The sequence below is a fragment of the Lynx canadensis genome, chromosome B3 (assembly GCF_007474595.2).
Source record: "Lynx canadensis isolate LIC74 chromosome B3, mLynCan4.pri.v2, whole genome shotgun sequence".
Classification (NCBI taxonomy): domain Eukaryota; kingdom Metazoa; phylum Chordata; class Mammalia; order Carnivora; family Felidae; genus Lynx; species Lynx canadensis.
In genome coordinates this window covers 31,528,306-31,553,764 of record NC_044308.2, presented here as the reverse complement: position 1 = coordinate 31,553,764, position 25,459 = coordinate 31,528,306, and the positions used below count along the sequence as shown (strand labels likewise).

The 25,459-nt window shown below is 58.6% G+C and overlaps 1 protein-coding gene across 1 annotated transcript; it reads right to left on the bottom strand.

Annotated features, from left to right (window-relative positions):
* Window positions 1-1,269: 1,269 nt before the first annotated feature.
* SEMA7A (semaphorin 7A (John Milton Hagen blood group)) lies at window positions 1,270-23,872 on the bottom strand. The gene is made up of 14 exons (XM_030317711.1): window positions 23,667-23,872; window positions 10,314-10,465; window positions 9,734-9,775; window positions 9,316-9,408; window positions 9,013-9,097; window positions 8,783-8,893; window positions 7,764-7,903; window positions 7,004-7,188; window positions 6,055-6,163; window positions 5,772-5,970; window positions 3,212-3,339; window positions 2,857-3,011; window positions 2,590-2,651; window positions 1,270-2,281 (listed from the first exon to the last, which is right to left on the bottom strand). Exons 1-14 carry the CDS (start codon window positions 23,833-23,835, stop codon window positions 1,920-1,922), a joined length of 1,992 nt encoding a protein of 663 aa, XP_030173571.1. The 5' UTR covers window positions 23,836-23,872; the 3' UTR covers window positions 1,270-1,919.
* Window positions 23,873-25,459: the final 1,587 nt, after the last annotated feature.

The window sequence follows — 25,459 nt, the reverse complement described above, 5'->3', positions numbered from 1 at the left end:
GGCTAGCACATAAACCCCGCACCCCACCACCAGTGTCCCCTTGCTCGCCAGCCTCCCCCTCTGCACATATGCCCTGCCTGGCAGGCCAGCCCGGAGGAAGTACCTCGTCCCCACTCAGGCACCACCTGCCGCCACCCTCCGGCTTCCTGCACACACACTTCTATCACCACACATTTATCCCACCGGGTCTCATTTGATCAGCTCTCCCTCCCAGCGTGGGCCCCCTGAAGGCAGGAAGGCCTGAGGCGGTTTCTAGCCTGGCTAGGCCAGGCCTCTCAGGGGAAGTGGTGGGAGGTAGAGGCAGGGGGGTGGAGGTGGGGGTGGGGTCGGGTGGGGAGAAAGGCCAGCTCCCCAGGTATGAACAGAGGAGCTGGTGTGCAGAAGCCGCCTGGCTTCCCGTCAACGGCTTTGCAGGCAGCACACCACGGCCCAGGAGATGTGGGTGCACACCCCACCCCTGTCTCTCACTAGCTAGGTCTCTAAGGGCAGAAACAGCGAGTGTGTGTGATGAGGAGGTGGCGAGTCATAAACAGGAGCCCCCCACCCTTGTCCCCCAACCGGGCTGGCTTTCCAAGCAAGAAGCAGGCACAGGTAAATAAATAGCTTGTTTATTAGTAATATGTTACATTATTAAAGTGCATTGAGAAGAGATGCAGGGGCCAAAGCTGGAAGGCCGCCGGCCCCAGGCCCTGCCCTGGGCTGGCCAGACACAGCCAGAGAAGGGCCCAGCTCTCTGTTGAAACCCACGGACAGGGCTGGGGGCAGAGCCGTGCACCTGGAGAGCTTGGCCCAGGCTGTCCCCACCGGAATTCACAGTTTAGCCTAAGTTATAACATGTCCTGAGCTGAAGGTGGGAGACTAGGAGCATGGAAGCACAGCCCCTGGGGAAGGGGGCTGAGGGGAGGGGAGGGGGCCCCCCCGCCCCCCAGCCCCCAATGCCAAGGGCAGAGTCCTGGAGCCTCCCCCTGAGGACCCGGCTCCTCCTTCTATATGAATGTGGTGAACCTAGGGCTCAGTTTCTCCTTCATTTTCCCCTGTCTCCCTCACCCGACCCCCTCCCATAACCGCCCCACACTGGGGACTGGGACCATGCCCCCCTCAGACTGGGATCCCAGGGCAGAGCCAGCTCATGCCACTCTCCTCGAACCCATGCCTGTCCCTAGACTCTTATCCCATCCCCGGAGCCTCAGACTGGGACCCCCCCACCCCAGCCCATTCCTTCCCCAGTCCCTCCCTGTCCCACCCCACCCCCAGCATGTAGTTTTGGTATTTTCATACAGATGCAGTCAGAATTAGCTATACATGAAATAAGCCTAACATAAAAATAGAGCTTTTTCCGTCCTTCTGTCCGGAAAGCAAACATCCTTCAATAAACATGCAAGACGGCTGCCTAGTGGGACCCAGGGCTGGTGAGGGAGCCGTAGAAGGCAGCCCTGGGCCTACAAGAACAGCAGCTACCCCCAGCCATGGCAGGAGGGAGGAGGAGGGGGCAGTTTGCGTATAGAGAGTCCGATGGACTCGGGCCTCAGCCCCAAGGTCCAGAGCCTGGGGCCCAGCTTCCCTTTCCAAATCCCATTCTGGCCCATGGACTCTTGGGCTGGGAACATCACTGCATTTAGTCAAGTTTGAGGAGGAGTTTTTGAAAAGTAATCTCCAGAAGGTAAAATCTTAGGTCACCAATGCCCCAGCTTCACAGTCAGCGCCTTCACTCTGTGGCCCCCGCCACCCGTGCCTGCTCGGGCCCGGCAGCCGCCTGCGGCTGGCCATCTCCAGGCCTGGTGTCCTTCATCAGGTTATGCAGTCCCCCTGGAAGAAGCATCGGGCAAGGAGCTCGCCGGGCCCAGCCGGCTCTGGACGGGAAACTTTTCTAGTGCCCCTGAGGCTGCAGGAGCCTGTGCCATGCCCAGCCCCAGGGGACCTTAGTGGACCAGCAGGCCGAGAGTGAGCGTGGGCAGGACGCCCAGCCAGAGGGAGGCGGCCAGGGCCCGGGCCCGACCCAGCAGGTGCTCGGCCATGGCGCCGTCATCGGGCAGCAGCTCCCAGTGCTGAGCCTCACGGAGGTAGGAGCCCTCCTGGGCCTCGCAGTGGTAGTGGCCATACTGGCGGGCTGTGAGGTTCTCGATGAACAGGATGCAGTTGGGGCTCTGATGGCCTGGCTCGCAGCTCTGCTCCACGTTCTCCTCGTGGCGCCATGAGTAGGTGGCATGACGGGACTCCATGGGGCAGCTCAGGTAGTAACGAGAGTTCCGAGCCAGGGAAACCTTCTGCAGTGGGGCCCTGTCTGGAGAGGGACGGGGGAGGCAGCCGTGAGGAGAGGCCGAGGGCTCCCAGGGCAGACTGTATCCTCCTCTGCTGGCTGGGCCTCCAGGGCCAAGGCTTCTAAATGAACACAGTGCCAATCTCCTCCCCACTCTCCCCTGCCTCCCTCACCATCCCCCTCTCAACAACCACCCTCCCATACGACAGGGCCCCCTCTGCAGGACTGTCCTGCCCCATCTGCCTGGGGCCCCCAGGGCCAGGCCATGTCTCTCTCAGACAGGGCTGTGCCACCCTCAGCAGATTGGGGCCCAGCAGGGCCAGATCAGGTACCTGGCTTTGGGTTGGGGCATTCTTTGTGTGGCTCAGCTGGATTAATGGACTGCAGCACCGGCCTGGAGTTGGAAGGGGAAGAGAAAGCTGAGTGGACAGGAGGTCTCGGGTCTGGCCCCCCATCCCTGTCCTCGTTCCCCACCCCCCACCCCTCCCCCCACTCAGAGGAGGTTGTGGCCCAGCACCGAAGCCTCTTGCAGCCCACTGACGCCACCCCCACTCCTATGTCCACCTCCTCCCAGGAACAAGGGATCCTGGCCAACGTACCCTTGGGAGCTGTAGATGGAGACACAGCGGCCCTGGTCCCAGCCGCAGTAGGGGTCTCGGGCCATGAGGCAGCCATGACAGCCCCCGCCGTAGACCTCACACAGGTCCAGGGGCACCTGGCTCACCTCCCACTGGGAGCTCACATACAGCTTCCGCTAGAAGAAGAACACAACTCGGGTCAGGCCAGGGCCCCCAGCCCCAAGAGAGTTCTAAGTCCCCAGGCTACCCTCCAGGCTCTGAGCCCTGGGGCCCACAGGCTCTTAAAAGGACATGCAAATCTCATGCAAAGGAGCTCTGTCCTCAGCTGGCCATCGCTGGGTAGCTCCATAGGATACAGTGGGGTGGGGAGGCTCACCCGCTCAGCGTCCAGCGACATGGCCTGGATGGCGGCCGGGTGGTGAAAGGGCTGGATCTCCATGATGTTGAAGGCAAGGCTGCGTTCCCGCTCCTCTGACTCCACCACCTTGTGGATGGTGCCCCTGTCTGTGGGCGAGGGGCAGAGGGTCAGCGGGTCGGTGGGCAGGAGATCCCCAGAGCCAGGCAGCCTCCCTCTTGGCTGCGCCAACCAATGGGATAGTCGGTGGAGGAGGGCTGGGAAGTCATGGCTCAGGCGAGGGTCACAGGACTGGGGTGGGGTGAAGCGGGGAGAGGGTGACTGGGAGCCTGAGGGCAGCTCTGAAAGCTTCCAAATCTGGGCCACAGAGGCCATCCCAGGAGGCCCAAGGCTCTACCAGTCCACAGGGGCACAGAGCCGACTGTCCTATAGGCACAGCCCCGAGTGCCTAAATCCTGTGGGTGGGAGCCCATGCGCATTAGCATTTCGGTTGTTGAATCCTCCACACCCTTAAGAGGTGGGTATTATCCTCCCAGTTCAAGAAGGAGGAAATGAGGCTCAGAAAGGCTGAGCAACTTGCTCAAGGTCACACAGGTGATGACCGGAACCCAGAGGCATCAGAACCCCACCCCTCAGCTCCTTCTATGATTCCCCTGTTTCCTGGACTCTTTGGGGATGTTTTCTTTAAATAAACTTTTCATTTCGGAGTAATTTTAGCTTTACAGAAAAGCTGCAAAAATAGTACAGACTTCCCGAATACCCTTCACCCAGTTTCCCCTAACGTTACCGTCTTATGTAATTGTGGTACATTTGTCACAATGGAGCAATCGACACTGAGACATTACTATTACCTCAACTACAGACTTTATTTGGATTTCTTGGGTTTTTCCACTAATGTCCTTTGTCCGTTCCAGGATCCAATCCAGGACTCCACATTGTATTTAATCTTAGGGGATTTTCTTTTTAATTTTTATAAAATCTTAGATCTAAAAAGGGCCAGGCTGCCTGCCTCTGAGGCCACGCTCTCTCCATTCATACCTGTCAGGGACTAATGGGCATCCTGACCCCCGGGCCCTCCCGTTCCCACCTCACCCGCTGTCCCAGTTTCTAGAATAGCCTACCTCCCCCATTCCTCCCTCCCAATTTCCCAGGGCATCACTTGCCCCAAAAAAGCAGTCAGATGATGGGATGATTGCTTGCCTAGGATTCTCCTTTATGTGTCTATGGCCCCCCTCTGCAGGCTCTGAGATGGGGCCAGACGCTCCTCTGTCCTGACAAGCCCCCAGCCTTGCCACTGCCTTTGCACACACTGCCTGCTGCAGCCCCATAACTGCTTCCCACAGCTTCTCCCAAATGGGTGAGCCTCCTGCTCTCTGCAGAGGGCTCAGAAAGTTCTATATCTCATCTGGCCCTAATCCTTCCTGCTGCAGGATCCAACATGGCATCTCTCCAATGGCCCTCACACCAAGACCTCATCACTCACATGCACTCACCTCCCAGGTCTGCAGGAAGGGAGCCCACAGCCAACCTGGCTTTCCTGGTCCTGGCTCCTGCTCCCATGCCTGTGTTGTGTGACCCTTCCTCTCCGACACCCCAATGCCCTGCCATCGCCTGGCTGACCACAGCAGCTAGGCCAGCCGCTGCCGAGCAGAGCAAGGACAGGGGCCCATGGGTGTAGCCAGGATGAATGGAGGAGTAAAGAAGTGGGGTCTCAGGACCCAGAAGCCGGACCCCTTGGGGAATTCCTTTCCTGGAGGCCTCTAGGAGTCAAACAACCAATAAGGCCACCATGGCCCTGAGAAGGCCACAGAGTGAAACAATAGCAGGAAGCCACATTGAGGGGGAGATGTGAATAACTGAGGGTGGGTGCCTGAGGCCCTGACTGCTAGGCTCCTGGGGGAGACACTGCCCTTTCTCACAGCACCACCACTCAGTCTCAAGGAAAGCCTGTGGCCCCACCAACACTGATCTCCATGCTTTCTCCCAGCAGCCCCCTTTGCCCACAGCCTGGGAGCAAGAAGCTACCAAAAACTCAGCTCAGAGCTGGCTCGGCAGAAAACTGCCCCCCGGGGAAGCCCCCTCTGTGGTCCTCTGCAAAGGCTCCGCTGTCTGGAAGCCCCTCCTCACGGCTCACTAAATTCTTGGCATCCCACATCAAATGTTTCCTCTCACCTGCATGGTCCCCAAGACAAGGAGAGAGTTTGATTTCCTCCTTCTGCCTAGCAGAGGCCCACAGGATCCCAGTGACCAGGTCCTTCCTCCTGACTTTCCATTTCTCTTCCTACCCCCTTCCCCGGGTCAGACATCTGGACCAAAGCTACGCCCAGCTTTGCTCGGTCTTGCTACATTTCGGCCTCTAAATCCCCACGCTTGTTCTCCTCCCATCCTAGGATACCCTCTCCTCTTCCCTCTGCCCTCACCTCCCTTCCACAGCCACACACACTGACACCTGACAGCTCTTGGTCACTCAATTCTTCCTTCCAAGTATAAAGTTCCAACCAGATGCCAGTGATATCATTCCCTATACATTTCATATCCGTTTTTACAAAGCAGGCCAGAAGGTCCTGGGGGAGCCCCTCACCTGTGGTTAGGTAAAGCACGTGGAAGGTCTCCCCACGGCTGGCCTGCATGCGGTGGACAACCACTTTCTGGTAGTGGTACTTTGAGTGGAACAGTGGCGTCTTCAAAGGCCCCATGGGCTCTACTCTCTGTGCCACCTCAGGGTGACTGTCAGCCACCTGGAAGGTCTCCGTGGGTATGGGCTGCCGGTCTGGGAGACACTGGGCAAGGAGAACAGGTCCAGGTTAGTCAAGTGGCTGGGGGGCGGGGCTGGGGCCTGGGCCACGGTGGGCGTCACAGCTTACCTTGCCAGGCCGAGGGTTGGGAAGGCTCGAATGGTAGCCCTTGAGTGAGGAAGTACGAAAGACCTTGTCAATGTCACCAAGGGAGTACACACAGACAGCTGAGTAGTTCCTGGGGGGACACAGAGACCGCCTCACTGGAGGGCCCAGGACCCACCCACCCTCATTCACCCAGGCCAGCCCAGCAAGCCCGGGCCTGAGAGTTATGAAACACCGGAGAAGGAAGGAGGAAACGAGAGAGGAAGGGGGAAGGGAGAGAGGGAAGTTTAACCAAATTTCTCTCTGTCACAATCTAATCGCCCAACCTGTGTTCTGTCACAGAATCACTGAGTTCAGAGGCTAACCCCAGGGCAGGAGAAATCCCAACACACGCACTCCTGTTGGGTGATTCGCCAACCTCGCTGGACACAGCTGCAGCACACTGATGCCCAACACAGGCCTGTCCCCTTCCCAGCCTGGCTGGGTCTACCTGCCCAGGGGCAACAGAGCAAGGTTTTGGCCTCCCCACCCTGTCCCCCAACTCTCCTCACATCCGCCTAACACCTTTGCCTGCCTTGTTTTCAATCAATGAGAGTGATTAAGAGGTGTGAATTATCAGGCGCAGGCAATGCCTGAGCAGGTGTGATAGCACCCAGCACCTAAGAGGCCTCAGCAGCCTCTTCCCAGCGCCCAGCACCCACTCTGAGCACATAGCTGGTGGACACACAGGCACAGGCGCAGTCACGAGCATCCACATGGCATGTGCGCGCACACCTGTCGTATACAGACTCACAAACACACCAGTGCACGCACCTCCCTGAGCACTGGCTATCCCCCACCCCATGCCCAGCAACGGCCCTGTCCCTTGAACCTGGAGTCCCCACTCGTGCCACGCCAGCCTTCTCCTCAGCAGAGCCCAAGCCTCTTAACCAACGCCAGCTCCAGCCCCAGCCCCAGCATGAAGGTCACTCACCAAGGGTTGGAGAAAACACCATAGACTCTCGTGTCCCTCCACTGGCCATTAGGGTCAGGGAGCAGAAAGACGTCCTGCAGCCTGTTGAAGTTCTTGTTGGTGGCGACATCGCTGCACACCAGCATGGCTTTCAGGAAGGTGTTCCACTTGGAGACTGACAGTGAACTCTCGCCGCCCTGGTCCCCCTGAAAGGGTGAGGAAGGGGAGGCCCTCAGCACCTGCCCACGCTGCTGCACACACCCGAGGCACCTGCCACCAGGAATGCCAGTGCCCAGGCTTCAGAGGAGGAAAGAGAGCTCTGAAAGGGGCCAGGACCTGCCAGGGGACAAGGCACAGCTGCCTCTCCTCTCAGGCCAGGTCCTTGGGCCAGGCTCCAGCCGATCCAGGGCACAGGGCCAGCAATGGGGACCTGCACGGTAAGGGTGCCAGGTCCCCATAGAACAGATTGGCACCTTCACACAGGTGAAACAAACACGTGTAAACACACGTTCATACTCACGAACACACTCAAACACATCCGGCATGAATACAGACATTTGCACACCACCACACATGCATGAGACCCACTCTTTGCCCACGTACAGATGCATGGACCTTCTCGTGCACACAAATTTGCTCCCACAATCCCACTCCCAGACTCACTCGCACATTTCACGCACTCCTTTATGGAAACACGTGTGCACACCTGACCCAGGCATGTATTCCCTTGCTCCTGTTCAGGCTCAGACACACACTCTTGCCCACTAGGCCACACACTCACCCTGCAGAGCTGGGCCACACGGGACACATTGAGAGGAGCCTCGGGGTTCTTGTCGGGATTGTCCTCTCGGAAGAAGTAGTAGATCTTGTCATCATAGGCCTGGTCTTGGTGCACAATGGTAGCCTTGATGAACTGGGGGTCTGCCAGAGACACAGATGAATGGATGTGAGGCTGGGAGCCTGCTCGGAGGACCCATCCTGACTCTGTGCGCGCACACACACACACACACACACACACCTAGTCTCTACAAACAAACCCAGAGCAAATCAGACCTAGACTAAAACTCAGAACATCAGGTTCAACAGCCCAAGGGGCCTGAGACTCTGCACCCCCACCCCACACTTGTTTTGCCCTCTTCCACAAAGATGTCATCGGCCCAGGAGCAATGACTTCATGCCTAGGGACTGGGGGGAGGTCCCTGGGGGCCCCTATGTCACTTCTGCCTAATTGGCAGAGCCCTAATGAGAAGGAGGAGGTGTGGCCCCGACATGAGCTCAGCAGAGGGATACACTATGGCTCTTGGGGACCCCACGCTGGGTCTGCAGCTTCCTCTGTTTTGCTCCCAATGTGTTGGGCCCACCCTGCCTCCACACCATTGTCTCTGTTGGTCCCTTAAAGACAACCTCCTCAGGGGCGCCTGGGTGGCGCAGTCGGTTAAGCGTCCGACTTCAGCCAGGTCACGATCTCGCGGTCCGTGAGTTCGAGCCCCGCGTCAGGCTCTGGGCTGATGGCTCAGAGCCTGGAGCCTGTTTCCGATTCTGTGTCTCCCTCTCTCTCTGCCCCTCCCCCGTTCATGCTCTGTCTCTCTCTGTCCCAAAAATAAATAAACGTTGAAAAAAAAAATTTAAAAAAAAAAAAGACAACCTCCTCAGCTCTGGGTACCTGCCCCCCGTTTCTTGAGCGGGCTGTGGCCCAGCAGCCCTTGGGGAGCCCTCCTATGGAAACTGAGGGCTCTCCATCCACTGCCCTGGGCATTCACACCCCTTCAGCCCCCACAGCCCAGCCACAGCCCGACTCACTCTGCATAACGGTATCACTGGTATACAGCTCAATCTCGCCCTGGATGCGGCGGAACCGAGGGATCTTCCCGTTGAACTCCTGCTTCCGGATTGTGGAGTACACTTCGTCCCCTGGGCATGGTGGGAGGGGCATGGGTAAGGGCAGACAGCTCCTAGAAGTCCCTCCTCCGAACCTGGGCCACAGGACACAGAGCTGACCACCCTCCCCCAGCCCAAGGCAGCTGCCCTACCATCAAACAGAACCAGCGAGTTCTCATCTGGGCTGAAGGGGGCATAGCCTCTCTTTTCGCCAAGCGACTCCACGGTGCCGTTCACCTGGGGAAGACGAAGGAGGGTCAGACAGCACATGATGCCATGGCCACCGCTTCCTGTGGGCACCAGCTTCCCAGGCACGATCCCCATCCTCCCAGGGATTTGATACAAAGTGAGGCCAGCCTCAGAGTCCCCCCCCAGCTCCTTCCCAACGTGGTGGGGGCAGAAGCCCACCCAGACGAGGGTGAGCTGACCAGATGCACGGGGAGGGGCCTTCTCACCAGGCTCCAACAGCTGGGGCGCCGGGCATTGGTGCCACAGATGAGAAGCCCCTCACCCTTCCTCTCCAAGAGCGTGATGTAGTTCTCACAGTCCTGCCAGGGCAAAAGGGAAAGAGAGATGTTGGCTGGAGGCCCGGCAGGCCCAGCACTAGGACCCTCAGTCTTGGGGCAGGAGGCTTCAGATCTGAGCAGAGGAGGTGCCACTGACTCCAATGCCCCAAGAACAGCAAGGACACAGGGGCCTTGGTGAAGAAGCATGTCTCCCTTCAGAACTGGGAATCCTGGGGCAGGGCTACCTCTCTCCTCCCAGACTGTGGCTCCTGAGGCAGGGCCATGCCTCCTTCCCCAGACTCTCAGGGACTCCTGTCCCTTTTCCAAGCGGGTCAGCCTCCCCTCTGTACTCTTCTCCCTCACTCACCCGCTTGTCCAGGCAGGACCCCTTCGTGGAGCCAATGTTCACCTGGAGGGGAGGGGAAAGCATTAGGCCATTCTGCCAAGGCAACATGCCTGTGTGTGCTTTCTATGCATCTTCAGGACGAGCTCATTTTATAGATGAGCAACTAGGGTGAGTGATTTACCCAAGATCACACAGGCTATTTGCCCTGATACCCAGAGCCAAAGCCCAGAGCTCACAGGCCAGCCCAGAGATCTCAGAAGATAGGGGCCATAGGGTTCTGGAGCCCAGCTTCCTGACTGGGTCTCCCCCATCAGCACTACTCACTTGGCCTGGGAGGTTAGCTCCAGGCTTTTGTCCGCACTGCCCCAACACCCACACCAATCTGGACTACCTTTAGGGAGCCTCTCGCAGGGACCATATATGGAACATAATGGGGGGGAGACCTGTTCAGGAAGAGATGCTAACTCCCCCGGATTCCCTGAGGCCCCTCACCAAGGACAGAGGGGAGATGAGAGAAATGGGGCGGGGAGGGAAGGAGGAAGGGGCTCAGCTCTGTCCCTGGAGCCAGCAGAGGGGTCCAGGCAGAGGGGTCTAGGCTCACCGTGCGCATGGAGGCATTCTTGCCCTCGGGGAAGTCGAAGAAATAGACCTTGCCACGTCCACCCACCCACACGGAGGAGCTGCCGGGCTCGTGGAAAAGCACCGTGTGAGGCTCAGCCAGGCCAAAGTCCACCCAGTCCTGCCCTGCGCGGCCTGAGGAGGAGGCAATTGGCAGAAACGTTGAGGCTGGGCCCTGGACAGGAAGAACCCCAACCCTCCCCACCCTGCCAGGCGTATCAGCACCTGCGTGGCAGCTAGTGTTTGGGTCTGGGCTGGGGCAGTACCAGGACTCAGAGCCACGAGTGGGAGAAGTGAGGGATCCCCTGCTGGGGTCCAGCAACCAGCTGTCCTCACCTCAAAGCCAAGGCCCCTGTCCTACAGTATGTGTAACCTCAGGATGAGGGCAGGATTTAGGGACCCCTGGGGAGAAAAAACACCCCCCCACACTCACCACGCACATACACAGGCACACGCACACACAGTCGGCTCTTCCTGGGAAGCTGGGCTCTGGCAGGAGGAACCAGGGCTCCCCGTCTCTGCCGCCAGGACAGAGCAAGCAGCCACCTCCTTCCCCTGCAGGTAGCTGGGCCTCTAAGCAGCCCACTTAGAGTCAAGGTTCCCAGGGATCACTTTGGTCAGAGCCCGAACCCCTCCTTTGGGAAGCCCTCTGCAACCCCTTCCCGCCCACCCAGCCCCTTAGTGAGCCGGTCAACTTAGATCAGAGCTAGAAAGGAATCTGAACGTCCACTCCTTCCCATGTTTACAGATGGGAAAATGGAAGTCCAGAAAGAGGCAGCCCAAGGTCACACGGTCGGTAGCAGGCGCTGAACTAGAGCCCACGCTGCTGCCCCCAACTGGGCTCTGTGGCCTGGCCTGCTCTGGTCTGGTTTCACAGGGCCGCCAGCTCACCCCGGTGGGGAGAGATCAGCCCTCTCTCCCCAGCAACTCCGGGACAGGGAGCCCTTCACAGGGCACAGTAAGCAGAAGGGCTGACCGGGACAATTTTGCCCAAAAAAGAAACCGTCTGTAGCCACTGCCTCCAGGGAGGAGACGTCTCATCTCCGGTGACATTGCTGAGGTTGTCCTGGTTGCAGGGCTAAATTACAGGGATGGGACAGCCTGTGGCTGTGACCCCAGCAATCAGCCACAGCTAGCATCTCCCCACCTCTGACCAGCTCTAGGCCTCACCCCAGAGCGCGGCCTGACCACTGTTTATTCAGCTGCAGCAATTTCAGGAGCAGCCAGCTTACCCAAGACCCTGAAGCAGGACGCACCACAGCCCCACAGGAGAGGACAGCCATTTCCCTGAGTCTGCCCCCACCCCCGAGCCCTCTTGCTGCCATCCAGCCATTCCTACCGATTCTGCCTTCAACGGGGGTGCACCCCGTGACCCGTACCTTCGTTCCCTTTCCCTAAGCTACCTCCCTGCTCCGTCAAATCATCCCTGGAAGTGGGATATTCTCCGTCTTCACCTCAGCTGTGGCCTGGCTCACAGCACAGAGGTGGAAACTCGGCCCCTGGGGGGCACACTAGTCCAAGGTCACACTAGGAGGGAAGACAAGCTGCCTTATCCAGACAGTATTGGCTGGGGTGGGGGGTGGGGGGGTGGGGGGGACATTCAGAGAGATGCAACACCGTGGGCCACAGAGAAGTGCTGAGCTCACAGCTCTCAGGTTCCCCTGGCTCTCCTGGGGCACCCCACACACAGCCAGAGCAGCTCAGCACATCAGGCCTCATCGTACCCTGGGCTCACCCCTTCAGCCCCAGCTGTGCAGGGCAGGGCTGAGACCCTGGCTCTGCACCGGGTCGTGGGGACGTGGTGCTGGCCAAGGCTCATGGCTGGCAGGTCTCAGCCCCCTGGGCTCCCCCGCCTTTTCAGTTGGGGTAAAATTAAAGTGCTGGGGTCAGCTCTCTGGCTCCCCTTTTACCGGCAGCCAGCCAGAGATCCAGACAGTCTGCAGCCACCGCCCCCCCCCCCGCCCCCACTTCCCTAGCCAGCTATGGCCAGGGAAGGCTGCTTGTCTGGGTCTGGAGACAGGCTGGGCCCTGAGAGCCCAAGCCCCTGGAATCCTACCCCTCAAGCCACACTGGCCTCAGAGGAGGGGACTGCAAGGCCAATCACACACAGCTCTAGTGGTTGGGAAAGAGGCACCCGAGTGGCCCCTGAGGGACAGCTCTTGTCTGGGGGTCACGGTCCTGCCGTGGGGAATTTAGTCTGATGGGGGAAAGAAAGCCCTGCCCTGGGGAGTCAAGCCTGATGGGAGATGCATGGCCCAGCCCTGGAGAGCAAGGCCTGAGGGGGAGATCCGGCCCTACACCAAAATCCAGCCACAGAAGCGAGATGGCCACACCAAAGCAAGCCTCCCCAGATCTCATGCAAAACTGTTCTGGGACAGAACTCAGGACTGCTCACGAAGTACTTTTGAGGACACAATGGGAGGGAGGGTGAGGGCTGCCCGCAGCTGGGTGCAGCACCAGGCCCAGGGCAGTCCTGCACAGATCTGCAAGCCTGCGCCCCATTCCCTTTAAATCCTGGCTGCAGCAGCCGGGGTTGGGGGGGAAGCAAGGGACTACTCGCCCCATTTTGCAGAAGAACAAACAGGGGCTGGCAGCATTGCCTCCCTTGACCCCCTGGCTCCTACCCCTCCCCAGTCTGCGCCTGGCGATGTGTATGGGGAGGACGGCACCAGCTCGAGGCCTTGGCCCATTCTCCACCCCTGCCCCAGCCTGGCTCCCGCACTGCCTGAGGCCCTCAAAGGGCCTGATTGTGCCCGGGAAGTGTCTGAGCGGCAGCAGCTCGATGAATACATGAAAGGAAGCTTTGTTCAGGTCACAGGAGCGGGGGCTGGGGGCTCAGGGGCAGGAGGGCTGCCTGGAAGTGAAGGCAGCACTAAGCCTTCACAGCCAGGACCCATGGCCCGATGGCACCATCACAGAGAGCTGGGTCAAGGAGGGGGCGGCATTCAAGGCTCCGCCCATGCAGGGGCTGAGCAAGCCCAGAGGTTGCCCCTAAAAAGACCCAGCCAAGTGAGCAAGTGTCACATCCTTAAATGCATCTTTTTGCTTCCCGGTGAATCCATAGGGCTGGGGGAGGCAGATCAAAGCTACGTGGGTCAGGAACAGGCAGGAAGAGAATTCCAGACAAGGGAACCAGCTGAGCAAAGGTGGGGAGGCTGACTGAATGGTGGGTACATAGACCAAAAGGTCCAGAACGTGATGTGGAGGGGAGGTACGGAAGCCCAAGGATACTGCCCATCAGTCTCCACTGCTGCCTTCTCCTCCCTTGGAGCAGGGCTAGGGTTGCAGGGCCAAGCTGGGGAAACCTCCCCTCCTCCAGCATCCCCCACCTCCTTTCTCTCCCTGCCTGACCAGCCCCCTCTGCTTCCCATCCTGCATGTCTAAAAGGAGCACCGTCTGGCACCGTGTCTCCCCCCTCACTCCCCGGCCTGACGCATTAGTGGCTGACTAAGTGGTAGCTAAAAGCTCCCAGAATAACCAGGGGTTCAGGCAGGGGAGGGGGCTAGGGGCACATGGGGAGGGCATGGCCCCAAAGGTGGGCCAGGCACCCACCCCATCCTTGCTCCTTCTGGACCCAGAAAGCCCCCTGAGTCCCCTCCCTCCTCACAGTGGCAGGAGCTGCAAGGCCCAGCCCCAGCCAGAAAGGAGGGTCAAGAAGATAGCTGGGGGTGGGAGACAAGATGCTGTTGGCAAGAATCAGACCTGACTGCTCTTGGAGCCACCACCCTCCTACCACAGTCCCGGTGGCCCATGGGCTGGGGCAAGTCCGGGGTTCACACGCGCTGAGTTTTCCTAAAGCAGGCTGGCCTGGAGAGGTACTGCTCCTCCTCTCCTTCACTCTCTGTGTTGTCACCATCTGGTCCCCACTGTCCCCATATCCTCATTGCCTATGAAAGACAGGGGCAGCCCAAGGGGACGGTAGAATTGGGGCTGGAATGTATGGGATCTTGCTGTCCATGAAGGGAGCAACAAGGCAGGGACAGCCTTCCAACCTGACCCACTGACCCAAAGGGCCTTGAATGCTAACCTCAGGGAGCCCTTTGAAAGTGGGCATTGAGGCAGGCTCTGAGAATGGCAGGAATGTGGGCACGCAGCAGGGAATGCCTGAGTCAGGCAGCCTGGGGGGCCGGGGCACGGAGCAGGAGCCAGGCCAACCTCTGACTGGGGACCCAGCCACATCCTCCCACGACGGCACCCCACCCTGCCTTGTCAGGCCCACCTCACACCCTCGCATACCACACACACGTGGCTGAGAAAGAGGAGGGAGTCCTCCTCCCCACATGCAGTCCAAGAATTAGCATGCAGCCTCTCCACCCTTTGCAACGCATACCCCACAGGTCAAGGTAGAAGAGAGAGGATCTGAACAATCACTGGGCTGAGAGGGCACAGAGGCCAGACACATGGCAAGGAGGGCAGAGGTAGGGCCAGGCTACAGCCCAGGGCTTCCGGTGCCCATCACCAGCTCCAGCCCTCCAGGACCACAGCCCGGACCTCCCTGAGAGCCTCTTGATTTACAAAGCACTGTATATTGCTTCTTCCTACTTCCCTGGGTCATTTCCTGCTCCCCATCCTTCCCTCCCTGACTACCAGGTGAAAACTTGCTAACCTGATAACTGAAGGGAATCACCCACTCGCCCACTTTCCAGGTGAGCCCTGATCTCTAGGGAGCCTTTAGTAATCCAGGCCTCAAACCCTAAGGAGTGACTAATGGGGAAACTCAGCACTGCGTCAGATCAGCGGAGGGAAACTCTTCCACTGGGATGAGTGCAAATGAACAAGTGTTTCATCTCTGTTTCTCCAGATATGGCCAGGAATGAGGGCAGGAGAAGCCATTCCCATCCACAAGCCCAGTTTCCAGGGTGGCCCCAGCCCATGCCAAGGAGCAGTGATGGTTGCTCTTGGAGATCTGGTAACACAGGACAGAGCAATGTTCCAGACAGCTGCCTGGCAGGCCCTTGAGGTGGTACGTAGCTCATGGCGGAGTGACAGGTCTGCCTGTCTTCATCAGCCATAGGAACAGTGAGCTATGTGCTGGGCTGAAGGGGCACATCCTCCCACCCACCAAGGTCAGCTGTGGCGGGGAGGGGAACATATCTCACGTGTGGGCTCAGTCCTGGCTCCAAGAAGCCTGTGCTCCCTTTGGAAGCCAGGTGGCTGGTTGTTTGTGACCAGGGCGTTCCTGAGTTCAGTTTCCTTCTCTGTGAATTGAAGAGGTTGGTACCTGCTACCATCTAGGTTTTATGACCCACTCATGGTTCTCAGGACAAATCACAAAACAGTCAGGGTTGAGTTCACAGGTCCTTTTGGGGAAGGTGGGATTATGAGTCCTGGAAAGGTCAGCGACAGCTTTTGGATGGAGGTGGGGGTAGCAGAAGAAGCCAACCTCACCTTCTGCCTCCATCAACTAGCCTGCCAAATTCCCCAACCACCCTGCAACGAAGGCAAGTCAAGTGTATGCACCCCCATTTTTTAGTTACTTTTTTATTTGAGAGAGAGAGTGGAGGAGAGGAGCAGAGGGGTAGGGGGGGGTGCAGAATCCCAAGCAGGCTCCATGTTGAGCATGGAGCCTGATGAGGGGCTCGATATCATGACCTGAGCTGACAAAATCAAGAGTCAGACGCTCAACCCACTGAGCCACCCAGGTGCCCCTGTACCATTTTATAGACAGGAAAACTAAGGCCCCTCCAAGCCGGCAAGGGCCATGCGCTCTCTGCACCACGCCACTGTGCTTGAAGGGCCAGAGGCTTGGCTGGTGGGGAGACCAGCTGGGGCCAAGGCTTCAGGGGAAAGGGCAGTGTGGACAGCAAGCTGTGGGGGTGCCAGTCTGACACCAAAGCCTACGTGGAGCAGGGAGGAGGTTCCAAGGCCAGGGAAGGCAGGAAACCCAGGATGAACATCATGTCCTGTCCACCTTCCGCCTGCTCTTCAGCCCAGCAGGTTCCAAAAGCCCCAGAGTAAGGCCAAGGTCAACTATCCTTCAAAGGAGAGGATGGGCAGAGGCATAGGGCCTGCCCTTGGGCCCAGAGCCAGGGCAGAGGTGGGGGAGAGGGCAGAGATGGCTACATCACCCTAGCAGAGGGAGGCAGACACGATGGGAAGGCTTGAGAAACAGAAGGTTCCCCAGCTCACTCTTAGCCTGGGCCAGTCGGGAGGGTGGGAGTGGGCAAAGAGCAAGGGCAGGCACCCAGCAGAGCCAGTAAGGGAGAGCTGGCAGGGGCCGGCTGCCAGGGCTGCATTTCATCAGAAATCAGAATGTCAAAGGAGGAGAATGACAGTGATGGCAACAGTGATTTTCCTACCACCAAACTGTTCCACTGCATTTATTATGTGCCAGGCACTATTCTTAAGTGATTTGTAGATAAATTAACTCACTTGGTCATCACTGAACTCTTAGAAGGTGGGATCTCTTACTACCCCCATTTCATAATGAGCTCAGCGAGACACAGAACTTGAGTAACCCGCCCAGGATCACACAGCTGTTAAGTGATGGAGGTTGACTCTCAGGCAGCTTGATTCTGGAATCTGTGCTTAAAGCACTGCGCTCCATAGAAGGGCCCTTGGAAGCTTCCAGGCCAGTGCCTCCCACACAAAAGAGAAGACTGGGGGGCAGAGAGGGTGGAGCCTGGTCAGAGGCCTCTTGACCCATGAAGGCCTGACCGCGATGCCCCAAAGAGAGTGTAAGAGCGTGGGTGTGCAGACCCGAGGCACCAGGGATTAGGGGTGCGGGGTGGGGTGGGTAGGGATCTGGGGGTCCAGCACAGCACTGAGTGCTGACCAGCATGACTAATTAGGAAGATAAATCTCTTGAGATCTCTACCCAAAATAGAAAGCACTATCGAGCCTGAGGCAGACCACAGTGAAGGGCAGGATATGCCCATGAACCCTTCTTTATTATCTGTCCAGCCAGGTTCCTACCCAACCAGCACCAACCAAAAACATTCGCCTCCACCCCTGACCCCTCAGCTCAAAAACCCACCATGACTCTCAACTGCCTACCCAGCAGGGCCCTCCCCCTCTACCTGGCAGTCAAGGCCCATGTCTGCTCATCTCTGCCAAGGCTCTTTCCCTCCTCCGCACCTTTGCTTGTGCTCTCCTTTACCTTGATTGCCCTTTCCCCTTCTGTCTGTGCACATGGTCTTTCCTGTCCTTGAACACCTGGTCTCAACCTCCCTGGCTTTAGGAAGTGTTCCCTACTGCTCCAGCCCTCACTGCTCTGTCCTCCCTCTGACCTTGTGCTATATACCATCTGGCACACACCATCTTCTCTCAGATCACCTGTCTGGTGGGATTTCACCTGGACTGTGGGGTCCTGAAGGTGAAGTCCAGGCTTCCTCTCGCTCTGTGGGCCCTGGGCCAAGCCAAGGCCAGGGCTGGGCAAGTAGGGACAGTTTAGATAGTAGGGAGGGGCAGACTGGGGCAGTAGGCCACGTCGGAGGAACTAACATCTTGGATGAGGCTCCTGAGCCACTGACAGCGTGCTTAGTTTATCACAGTGACCTTCCTTCCTCACCAGGCTGGCTCAGAGCCCTGGGCCCAGCAGATAAACAACATGAGTGGTTCTCTGCGCCCCACCTTGCCCCCACCACATACACCTGCCCTTCGCTCTCAGTCTGGCTCTTCCTCTCACCCCACACTGACCTGTCCTGCTCTCATCTCCTGTCACAGTCCGTGGCTACACCTACAGGTTCCAGATCTCCCAGGTGCCCTCCCTAACCAGGCAGCAGGCCCACCTCTCCAGGCACCTGTGTGCTCCCCAAGGGCAAACCCTTGGGCCTTCTCCTGCTCTCTCCCCTAGAGAAGCTGCACAGACCTAGGCACGGGGGCAGGTGCTGGCTGCCTCCACAGTGAGGGCTGCCCCTGAGGGTGTTAGCACAGAGCCCGAGCCCTTGACTAGAAGCAAGGGGTGCAGGAGGCAGGGTAGGATCAGCCTAATCCCAGGCTGCCGTGACAGTTAAACCCAGATTAGCCCATGACACAGATCAACCTGCCCTCAAGACCTGAGGCCCAGCTGCCCTGAGGAAAAGACCAGAGGAGGCACATCAAGCTGGCCCAGTCTAAAGTCCTGAAGGGAAGATGGTCATGGCCAGTGGGGCTCCTGGGAGCAGAAAGCACTGGGGCCGGAAGAGTCTGGGCTCAGCCGAGCTGACCGAGGAGGAAAGTGCTCAGTGAGCCCCAAGCCTGGGGAAAGAGCATGTAGACAGACAGACAAGTGAAGGGAGGCCAATAGCTGAGGCCAAGAGCAGGCTTGGGCAGAAGATACAGTCCTGGTCCCAGCTCTGCCTATGTCATTGGGTGACCTTGGGCCAGTCTCTGTCATCTCTGGCCTCAGTTTCCCCATCTGTGGAACATGTCAGGGAACGTGTGGATCTCTGACATTTGTCTTCTGATGTCCTAAGCTCTGCCCATCAGGCTGTGTGGGTTGGAGTCATTCAAGAAGTTTCCTTGGAGGAAGTGAGACAGAAATGGCAGAAAGGAAGAGAATGGGGTGCTGGGGCGGATGACAAGCAGGGCAGTGGCCCTGAGGCAGGAAAACATGGGCGCTGGGGAGCGGTGAGGAAAGATGTGTGGGAGACAAGGTAGGCATGGGGCCCGGCCACCACGCAGCACTGGGGAAAGCAGTAGCTCTGTCACTGTGTATTCGAGGTGAACTGTTCAGCGCATTAACGTGAAGGGATGGAGGGGCCTCACGGGACAGACAGACGTGTCCAAAAAAGGAAATTAAGAGAAGGGGAAGCTTTCCGGCCCCCGAGCTGCCAACAGAGCAGAGGAAGTATGGTCAGTCTCTTGTGACATAGCCAGACGCCTATAGTGGCTGACATAAGGGACACGGGGCTGGGTGTGGAAGACAGGACGTCAGCTAGGGCCTCAGCTGTCAACTGTAGGGCCACCCACTCCCACCACTGCCCTCTGCGGGCTGCTGGACCCCTTCCCCTGGCTGAAGCCTCAGCTTACCACCTGCACATTAGGGGCCCTGACCCGACCCCCCACAAAGAAGGGTACCCAGTTCTCCCTGCTTCTCCTGGGTGCCCAGAATTCTGCCCCACACCTGCCACGTCCCCTATGCCCAATGACCTACCCCTGCTAAGGTGACCTTCTCCTGGAAGGGAAAGCTGGTCAGAGGAAGGGCATGCTGCCCTCAGCAACAGGGCCTAGATCTTCCCCACAGGGAGAGTCTCTGGTGAGGAACAGGCTGCCTCATCTGTAGAACCTGGGCAGTCAGGAGTTAGGCAGAAAGCTCTGGTCTCCCTGGACCCAGCCCTGGCTTCCCATCAGGGAGCTAGGACACTCAGGAGGCCTTCCCTGCCAGATCCCTCTTCCTGCTGGCTGTGTAAGGTCAAATGGCTCACTTTAGATGTCCCCTCCTGCAAGAAACCTTCCTGGAGCCCCCAAGCCCTGGCTAACTCAACGTCTCCCTCCTGGAGACACCCACTCAGCTCCTCTCCTCTCCCTGGTCCTAGTTGCAAGTTATGAAATTATGTCACACCAGGTACTTCCTCCTGTCCCTCCCCTCCGACGCTGGCTTCTACTCCTCCTGGCATCCCAACTTATCACCTCTCCCGGGAAGCCCTCCTTGATTGGGCAGACTGGGTTAGGTACCTCCTCAACCCCCATAGTTGCCCTTTGTTACAGGCCCTGCCACATTTTATTGTAAGTGAAGGCTGACCTGCCTGTCTGCCTCCCCATCTACCCTGAGAAATCTACAAACTTGTCTACTTTCTCATCCCTGGGTCCCCAAGCCCTGCCCTGGGACCAATACAAGGTTGGCCCCAGCAAATGTCAAATATGCTAAATTACTATGTCCACCCTGGAGACCACAAACCAATGAGCCACTTCCTCCAGCTGATTCACAGCCTTCAGCTCACAAGAGAAAAAGATAGGAAAGAACACAGAACTCAAGGATTTCCCCTGACTTCCCAGGTTTCAATTTCTCCTCACCGCTAAGGTTTGAACTGGCCACCACAGCCTCTGCCCATCCCAGAGAATTCGCGCTCTGATAAATATAAGCTCCTCCCTCCTTCTGCCCACTTTGGACATTTGAGGAAACTGAGGCTCAGAAAAAGGCAAGTACGTGCCCAAGGTCACACAAAAAACCAGGTCAGAGCTAGGACCAGAGCCAGGCTCCAGACCTCCCATCTCTTTTCTCCAAGCCGTATAGTCTTAAGCCCGTGCCAGCATCCACCCCACCCCAGCCTACTCTCAGAATCTTCACTATCCAGGACAGAGGGGCCACACAGCTTGGCAGGATGCTCCCGGTGACATCACCGTGCATCTCTCCCAGCTCTCCCAGCTTAGGAAACCCCCCTCTCCTCCTGGGAATTGCCCCCCTTCCCTGGTTCTGCAGAGGGAGTTCACCTTGAAGGTGATGAGCACATCTAAGTCCCCAAGGGGGCAAGGATTTCCACTGGAAATGCTGATGCTTGGGGAGCCCCAGCCGTGACCTCATCTCCTGGAGGAGGTGACAACAACCCCCTACCCTGGGGAGTCGCCCCATAATGGCTCCCCCAGCAGCCACCAAGTCAACAATAACATCCTGTTGTTTAATTGGACAAGGGAGAGCCCAGAACCAGCTGGGCAGGTGGAGACTGGAGACTGGGCACTGTTTCTCTCGTTTCATGCTGGCTCACCTCTGATCTTGGGGGTCAGGACCTTCCTGGGCTTCTCCATCTCCTCCAAGCAGGGATGGAACAGGAGAGGGGTGCACAGCTTACATAAGCATGCCAACACAATCTCCTCTAGCCCCTGCTTGCAGGGAGGTAAGGCTCACACCTGGCATCTGTGACCAGTTCATGTGTCAGTGATGCCCTCAGAGGACAATCTCCAGAGCCCTTCCTGATCTGGCAAGCTCTGAGGGTCAGAGACAGATGCAGAGTTCAAGGGAACCCAGCAGGTCAGTGCTGACACAGTCCTCTCTCTCCTGGCCAGGCCTTCATCAGGCTGAAGAGGCATCAGCCTTCCCAATAAGTGCAGGCTGGGAATCTCTCAGAACTCCCTGATCTAATCTTTCCCTGAGGCTTAGGAGACCAAGCAACAAAAAATAAATGACAGAGAAGAACCCTCCGTACCCACTCCAGTCCTTGCACCTATCCTGGCTTAAAACTAAAACTCTAGTCTATGCTTCATAAAAAAAAAAAAAAAAAAAAAAAAAAAAAACTGGCTCCAGAACTACCATTATCTTTGATCTAGTCATTCATGGAAGTCAATTCCCACAGCACCCCAACCCCTGCAAGACAGGGACCTGGCCTACAGCAAAGGCTGGAGGGCCCTCTTCTCAGCCTACTCCCCTGTTTGCCCTGCCCAAACCCATTCCTGTCCGACTGCCATGTGTCACCCCACAGGAAATAGGAGACAGCTGTCAGCCAGGCATACCATCACCAGCTGGTGGGCCTGGGGGATAGGCGGATGGCAGGGTCCGTCTGGCCAGTGGGGCGCCTGGCACTGGTGCAGATGAGCAAAGACTGCCTTTGGACAAGATAGGTGAGGGGGTGGCAGATCCCAGTAGGGATCAATAGTGCATTATGAAGCAGAGGGCACGGCCAATGCGGGCCTCTGTGGTACAGTTGTGAACTGCGCGCAGGGGAGAGGTGGAGCTGGGCTGGGAGCTTTGAAAGTGGGTAAGAGGACTGAAAGCAGCTTTAAATAGCCCCAGGGTGGGGACTAAGTGCCCAAGATGTGGAGGTTCACATTAAGTGCTAAGATGTGGCTGCGCATTAAGTATAGGGGGAGGGGTCTTAGGAAGACTTGGGGCTAGGAACAAGCAGAGCCAAATGCAAGGGGTTGGGTGCAGGGGGGAGATTCCAGAACACTCAGATATGGCCATTTGCCCTTTTCAGAGTGCCCAAATGCTGTGCTGTCCAGGACAGCCAAGGGGACGGAGTCAAGGCAGGGATGCTGGCAATGCAGAGAAAGCCCGGGCTGGAGCTCGTATGACTGAGGGGTGGGCAGGTGTCCACCATGAATAGGCGACCAGAGGTCCAGCTTCCTGCTCTACTCCTACCAGAAATACCTCTGCCTGGGAGCAGAGTCCCTCCTTTATGGCCAAAAAATTGCCTAAATCCTTCTCTCCTCCCTAACTCAGAAATAGCACTGGTCCTGTGCCAGATCAGAGCCCCCAGTTTGCACTGTGAGCTCACACACTGCGGAGTGACCTTGGGCAAGTCACATTCCCCCCGCTGCAGCTGCAGATCAGGCTACTTGTTTTGTGTGTGGGATTTTTTCCTCTCTCTGCTAAGAATACCTGCCCCAGATAATGCTCAGGCTCTGGCAATTCCTGCAAACCGCCTCAGGCATCAAAGGGCCCCCAGCAGGGCCAGACCAGACCAGTCCCCCAGTCCCCCAGCCCCCACTACGAGTCCACCACCACCACAGGGAGTCTGCAGTGCCGCCAAATTTGGAGGACAGAGCTCTGTCGGTCTAGGGGCGGGGAAGCATTTGTGTGCAATGCAGGGGAGGGGAGCTCAGTTCCTGGCAGCAGAAAGACTCAAACCCCACCTAAGCCGGCTTTCTGACCCATTGTACAGGGGTCTAAAGTGAGGCGCCCCTGGGGGAGACTCTGGTCCCCCGGTTCACATATCTATCGAGGCCTAAAAGCTGCACTCCCTCCCCAGATCCGCCACCTGGGGGTCCCAACGTCCGTGCCCCACCCAACGGGCACTGCCCCCCAAGCTGGCGCCGATTCCTGATGACAACTGCCACGTGCAGACAAGGGGGGAGCGGCCGGTCCTGGCATTGCAGAGGCAGCGCCCGGGTGCCCCAAGCCTCCGCACCGCACCTTGTCCCGGCTCGCCACTGGGTGTCCACCCCTTTACCCGGCCCGCGCTCGGGGCCGGGGCGGGGGCGGGGGCAGGCAGCGGGGTCTTTGTTCCCGCAGCCGGAGCGCAGCGGCGGCGGCAAGGGGTCCGCGCCCCCCTTGCCGGCCCAGCCTGCGCTGCGTGCGACAGCGGAGCCCGCAGCTCAAGAAGAGGAGACCTGGGTGGAGGTCCCGGCCGAAGAAAAGGTCCTGTACAGAGGTCCTAGCGCTGGAGGACCGAGAATGCCTCTCGGCCGAGAGAGGGGCCCTCTTCCTCCCCTGCGCCCCGGCGCTGCGGTTCCCGACTGGGGGCGGACTTGGAGCGACTTAGCCGGGGCTCCGGCCCCCGCCGCTCGCTCGCCGCAGCGTTACAGCCGCTCCAGCGTGCCAGCGCGCACACTCACACACTCACCCAGACCCACACGCTCCCCGCGGGGACAGCCCGGGACCCGCAGCGCAGCGCACGCACTCCCTCCGGTGCCGCACACTCTGCACCCGCCCCGCGCGGCGTCCGTTCCCTTTCCCCACCGGCCGCGCGGCGCCACCTACCTTTCCAGACAGCGGAGATGCGGGGTCCGCTCCTCTGGTGGCCTTGGGTGGCGGCGGCAGTCCAGAGCAGCAGCAGCAGCTGCAGCAGGAGCCAAGACCGAGCCAGCCGGCCGGGAACGCGGGCGCGCGGGGCGCCGAGGGAGGCGCATCCGGGCGGAGGCGGTGTCATCCCGCAGCCCGGGAGCGACAGCGGCGAGCAGCCGAGACTGAGCCAGCGCCCGACCGCAGGCTGCTCCCAGTGCAAGGAGGCGGAGTCAAATTCCTGACCCCACCCTCCCTCCCCGCTTCCCCACCCCGCAGCCTTTCTCGCCTCCCTGCTGCCCAAGGGGGGCGCAGTGCCCGCAGCTAGGGAACCTTCGCCACCCTCTCCCGGGCAACTCCAAGGGGAGAACCCGGACCGCCAGGGACAAGACAGACGTGGACTTCTCTGATCGGTGGCAGGCCCTGTACCCTCTCTGGGCCTGAAATCCACTCCCCCATACCCCATGAAAGGGTTGGCCTAGAAGTCGGGAAGCATCTCTCCTAGGGCATGGACCAGGTAACTGCACTAATGGCCAGCTAAGTGGTTTGGCCCCTGAAAGCTTGGTTCTCAGAGGACAGGCTAGCTTGAGTGTACACGGTTCCCTCGGAGACTATATGGAGGAGCAAGATGCTTTCCCCTGGGGGAAAACAGGCAGAGGAGTAGATGATCTGTGGGGAGCACTCAGCACCCCATCATTGCTCTGCCGTGAGAACGTGGAATTTTCATCTTGGCCTGACTCCCTCCCCTCTCCCTTCTCCTCCCTTTCCCAACCAGCAGCCTTCTGGGCTGCCTCCCCCCAGCCAGCTGGTGTATGCTCAGAAAATCCAAACTCATTTCCATGTGAGTGGAGGGGGATGTAATTAAGAAGTCCCCTTTCCCAAGTAGAGAGAGGGGAGCCTCCTGCATTCCCAGGACTCCTTGTCCTGGAGGCAGGGTCAGACCAGCTTTAGGGAGTCTCCGCCCCCAAAGCATATAGGGCTCAGCCAAGCAGGCAACCTGATGACTGAGTGATGATGCCCGGCAGGATCCAGACCCAGTCCCTCTGCAGTTGGGTGGACAGTCCAGGCAGTTCTGCCATCAGCTCATCCTCTTAGAGCCACGTGGCTGCCCTCTATGAGGGGGTCTCCTCTCCTCGGGCCAGAGAGCGCCCAGACTCTCCACCTCTGCTGTGCCTGAGGGAACCAGGGATGGGAATCCCACTTACCCAGGACTTACTGGATACCTCTCCCCGGGCAGGCTGCACTGAGAGGAGGCAGGGTGAGGAGGACGTAGCAGAGGTACACATGGGCCTCTAGGACCCACACGCCTAGCTGGACTTGATTTACACGCTTCAGATACCATCGAAGACGGATATAGGCTGCCCAGGCCTCAGCCCCGGCTCCAGCCTTTTGCCCTGTGCCATGGCCAGAAGAGTTTTCTTACCAGGAAGTTTTGCTGCACCATTCCATACTTTGTTTCCAGCTATCCCCTTCCTTCTTCCCTAAGGGCCCCAAGATACCCGAACAGGCCAAAAGGTGAAACCAGGATGCCTCTAGAGACCGGGCAGGACTAGGTTCCTGGCCTCCTGGGTGGGGCCAACAGCTTCCTGATGCCCAGAGTACAGTGCCCCAAAAAAGAAGGAGGCTGTGAGCAAAGAGCCCCTCCCCAGGCCGCACCCAAGCCCGTGGCCCTGAACCCAGCAGCATGCCCTTGCCCAGGCTCGTCTCCAGGACATATTAGAGGACACTGAGGCACAGGGAGGGGGAGGGATTTGCCCAAGGTCAGCTGGTAG